This window comes from Protobothrops mucrosquamatus, unplaced genomic scaffold, assembly GCF_001527695.2.
Source record: "Protobothrops mucrosquamatus isolate PMUCROS unplaced genomic scaffold, P.Mucros_1.0 scaffold6769, whole genome shotgun sequence".
In the NCBI taxonomy this organism is placed as follows: domain Eukaryota; kingdom Metazoa; phylum Chordata; class Lepidosauria; order Squamata; family Viperidae; genus Protobothrops; species Protobothrops mucrosquamatus.
The window spans coordinates 1-4,457 of NW_015392584.1; the positions used below are offsets into that span (position 1 = coordinate 1).

At 46.5% G+C, this 4,457-nt stretch overlaps 1 protein-coding gene across 1 annotated transcript in view; it reads left to right on the top strand.

The window, feature by feature from the left end:
- The first annotated feature begins 1,757 nt into the window (after positions 1-1,757).
- Positions 1,758-4,457, top strand: part of LOC107300358 (acetyl-CoA acetyltransferase, cytosolic-like) — a 14,384-nt gene continuing 11,684 nt past the window's right edge. The window contains exon 1 of the mRNA XM_015829693.1: positions 1,758-1,860. Coding sequence (XP_015685179.1) covers positions 1,806-1,860 — 55 coding nt within the window. The 5' untranslated portion in view covers positions 1,758-1,805. The remainder of the gene's footprint in view (positions 1,861-4,457) is intronic.

Genomic DNA, 4,457 nt, shown 5'->3' on the forward strand with positions numbered 1-4,457 from the left:
TCCCACGGCCCCCTCCTCACCAGCAGCCCTCCCCGGAGGAGAGTCGCCCCTGGGCATGGCCCACACGAAGCAGCACAGCCAAGGATATGGTAACCGGGCAGCACAGACAAGACTCTGCCCTTGTGCCCCGTCGCACGCAGATGATGCTGCGGGGCATGGGCGGAGGGCACTGCTGGGTTGCCTGGGTGATCTGTGGAGGGCAGTGGAGGTGGTGGGTGGCCCAGTGGACAGGGCGGAGCGGAGCGGGGACAGGGGTGAGGTGGTGGTTTTTGGGCACTCGATCTGTAAAAGGTTCGCCATCACTGGAGTAGATGTTCCAAAATTACTATGGGACTGAATTGTGATTTGTTGCCTGTAAAGCAACTTTCCATTTCTGATACGTTAAACTACAGTACAAACCTCTGAATTTCTCTGCGAATATAAAAGCCTTGTTGGCTAGATGTTCTTTGGAGTTGATCTGGCACATCTGAAGGGCATCAGGTTGAAGAAGACTGCCCTAAAATGCTACAAATCTTGTTCAGCAGAGAAAACATTTTTGAAAGAAACCGTTTTACATGTTGAAAATTAGGGCAGTTCCAGAAATGTTGCTGGGTGGCATTTAGCAACCAAAATAAGGCTTTTACGGGGCATTACAGAGGTCCTGTTAAAAGGTGGGACCTAAACAGGTCCACGGATTTAGGTGTAAATCTGAGGGCAAGAGACAAAAAGCTGCAATTAAACTTGGAAGGGGTGGGGAGATGTGACCCTCAAAATAACTGTGATATCTGTAAGAAGTCCAAATAAGTTAGGCAATTTGGTTTTGCTATTTTGGAGGGAGACTCCAGCATAAAATAGGTGAGGGAGGAAAACTGGTAGGAACCTTCAGGACGATTTTCCGATAACGCATTTCATAGAGATAGATTTAACTCCTCGTGCTTTCGCCTAGGGCAGTGGTGGCAAACCTACGGCACGGGTGCCAGAGGCGGCACTCAGAGCCCTCTCTGTGGGCACGTACGCCGTCGCCCCAGTCCTAGGCCTTCAGCTGGGTTTTATAAAACCTTTTCGCTTTAGGCCTCCGCCGCCATGTGCAAAAAAAAAGGTTCAATCAATCAGTCAATTTCAACTTCTCGCGGGAAAAAAAGATCTTGCAAAGTTGGAATTGATTGATGGAACTTTTTAGACCCACCCAGTCTGCTGTTACCACCGCAGCCACGCCCACCCAATGGGCCACACCCACCCGGCACCCGACAATGCATAAATGGGTTTTGAGGTGCAGTTTGGGCACTCGGTCTCTAAAAGGTTCGCCATCACTGGCCTAGGCGCAGGGGTAGGCAACCTTGGCTCTTTTATGACTCGTGGACTTCAACTCCCAGAATTCCTGAGCCAGGAATTCTGGGAGTTGAAGTCCACGAGTCATAAAAGAGCCAAGGTTGCCTACCCCGCCTAGGGAAGGAGCTCCCATTATCATACCCATTATTATTACAGTGACCGTAAGGAATAAATAGGTTCCCTGGTTTTCATCGCTGCCGGCGTGCAACCCGCAGTGTCAGCGTCCAAAGGGGTGGAAAGGCCGGCCTTCCCCTCCCGATTGTCTCCGATTGAAAAGTCCTCCATCAGCCGCAACCCAGTTTCTATCACGTGACGACGGCCGCCCTTTCGGACTCTAGCCCTCCCCTAGGCGAAAAAGGAGGCGGGCGGGGCCCGGGGTAACCAATGAGGACTAGGGTACGCATCGCTGCCTGACTCTAAGGGAGGCGCTGGGCGCTTTGCCCAGAGAAAGAGTGCGGCTGCAGGAGCAACGGGGCTTCTTACTACCTTGAGGCATCATGGATTGCGAGGACGAGGCCGTTGTTTTCGTTGCTGCTGCAAGGACCCCGGTCGGTGAGTAGAAACTACTACCGGAGCTATTTCATGCCTCGATCTCGTATTGCTCTAAAACGGGCGTTTTCACGGACTGGCGTTGCGCTTGCTCCCAACCTTGCGTGGTCCATTCATTCTGATGCCTGCGGGAAATTTGCCTTCGCCCATTTTTTTTTTCCTTCTATGCTACCTGTTAGGGGAGGAAATCCTGTACTTTTTTCCTGCTCATGGCAGAAAGATAAGCAAATGAATCGAGGTAGGATTGTGGTAGGAACTGTACTAGGGATGATGTCCTGCGAGAGGCCTAGAGAACTCTAGAACTGCGAGGGCGAGGATGTATGTAGGGCTTTGTTACCTGCTTACTTAACTGTTAGGAACTATTCGGGTAACAGATTGGAAACGGACACCGCTGTCTAACGGTATGTCTGGGAATCCGACGGAGTTTAACAAGATTGAAATTTAGCTACTGTATGCAAAATAGAAGGCTAAATCGTTCATCTAACCCAGTGTTTCTCAACCTTGACAATTTTAAGGCATGTGGACTTCAACTCCCAGAATTCCACAGCCAGCAATGCTGGCTGTGGAATTCTGGGAGTTGCAGTCCACATGCCTTAAAATTGTCAAGGTTGAGAAACACCGATCTATTTCTAACCCATTTACTTACCCCTCGACGCTACACTGACATTCCTTCAATCTGTCCTCCACAAAGCTCGAGCTGGCTTGGCACCTTTGTTTCTTGACTCCCTTATTTGTCTGCAATCGCGATTCATTAGGTGAACAGTTTGACACACGGGAAATTATTAGCAGAGCGAGTGTTCGAATCTGTGCTTGCCACTCTAAGCTCCATGTTAACGTTGGGTGTAAGTTGCCCACTGGGTTTATTTATCACATTTATACACTTCACCTAAGTGCCTCTAGACGGCTTACAATAAAAAAATAAAAAGGTTAATGCTACTACGGGAGAATAAACGACGTGAAAAACGGATCCCCGCTTGCTTGCCCTGTTGGCTTGTTCACAGCAGTGGCTTTGTTTGTTTTTTTCGTATTACCGAAGGCTCCTCCCTCGCCTTGCAATGATTGGACAATGAGTTATAGAGCCACCGCCTGAAGATGCGCCGTGATTGCCTCGCGACTCTTGCTGAAGAGTCCCTCGTGCTCTGATTGGCGTTTGGTCGGTAGAACCAGGACGGTCTGGTCGCCGGCTGTCGTTTCCTTCCATTAATGAAATCAACTCCTTTGCTCTTCCAGCGCAAAGAACAACATCGAAGAGCATCTAGTCCAGTGTTTCTCAACCTTGACAATTTTAAGGCATGTGGACTTCAACTCCCAGAATTCCACAGCCAGCATTGCTGGCTGTGGAATTCTGGGAGTTGAAGTCCACATGCCTTAAAATTGTCAAGGTTGAGAAACACTGATCTAGTCAGCCTTGGAGCCCTGGCTTCCAAACACAATGTTGCATCTTAGCTTTGGGTTATGGTTCCCCTCCTCTTTGATCCTTCTTTCCTCTTCTGATTAGTTATTCCACGTTTTTATTTATTATATTTATTTGCCGTCCATCTCACTGTCAAATGATTATGGGTGGCTTACACTATCAAAGCAATAGTATAAAACAATTAGAACATTAAAAAAGTAAGCATTAAAAATGCTTTAAAACGAGAACATTGAAAGTAAACAAAACTAGATAAAAGGGACGTAAATGGGATGGGGATGGGGTTTTCTCCTAATCTACGACACAATTCCAGAGTAGGATGGCCCCCATTGGGCCCCCAAGCCAGTTGGCAGAACCAGGTTTCCAGGCCCTTTCACTAGGCTAAGACAGGAGCAGATCTCACCTTGACTGACACAATATTTCAAAGGGTGGAAGTCACAGCAAAAAAGGCTTTTTTCATGGCACCCCGCCAGTCAGAATTCCTGCCGCTTCTGATGGAGTAGATGCAGTTGACCAATCCTATGGGGCTTTTATATTTCATGAGGTCTTTCCTAGAGTTTTGTATAAGAATTTAAAAAAAAAAACCTCCTTAAATCAGCTTCTTAAACAACTATGTAAGACATCATGGTTAGAGATATGAATAATTCCTCAGTATTTAACAAGAAATCAATGGAGACTCTTTTTTTAAATAATATTTTATTGATTTTCTCACTTTACAATTGGATATTTAAAAAGCAACGTGATGACTGGGTTAATCAATAGTACAATAGTGTACATAAATCTTTAGTATAAATCTCATGTTACATCAGATATTTCCTCTATTTTTCCATTAATGTCTATTATCTCATATTAGGCTAGTACAATTATTATTATCAACTAAATAAAAACATATAGTATAGTCAAGGCCATGGTTTTCCCAATTGCAATGTATGGATGTGAAAGTTGGACCATAAGAAAGGCTGAGCGACAAAGAATTGAGGCCTTTGAACCATGGTGCTGGAGAAGACTCCTGCGAGTCCCTTGGACTGCAAGGCGTTCAAACCGGTCAGTCCTAGAAGAGATCAACCCTGACTGCTCTTTAGAAGGCCAGATCCTGAAGTTGAAACTCAAATACTTTGGCCACCTAATGAGAAGGAAGGACTCACTGGAGAAGGGCCTAATGCTGGGAAAGATTGAGGGCAATAGAAGA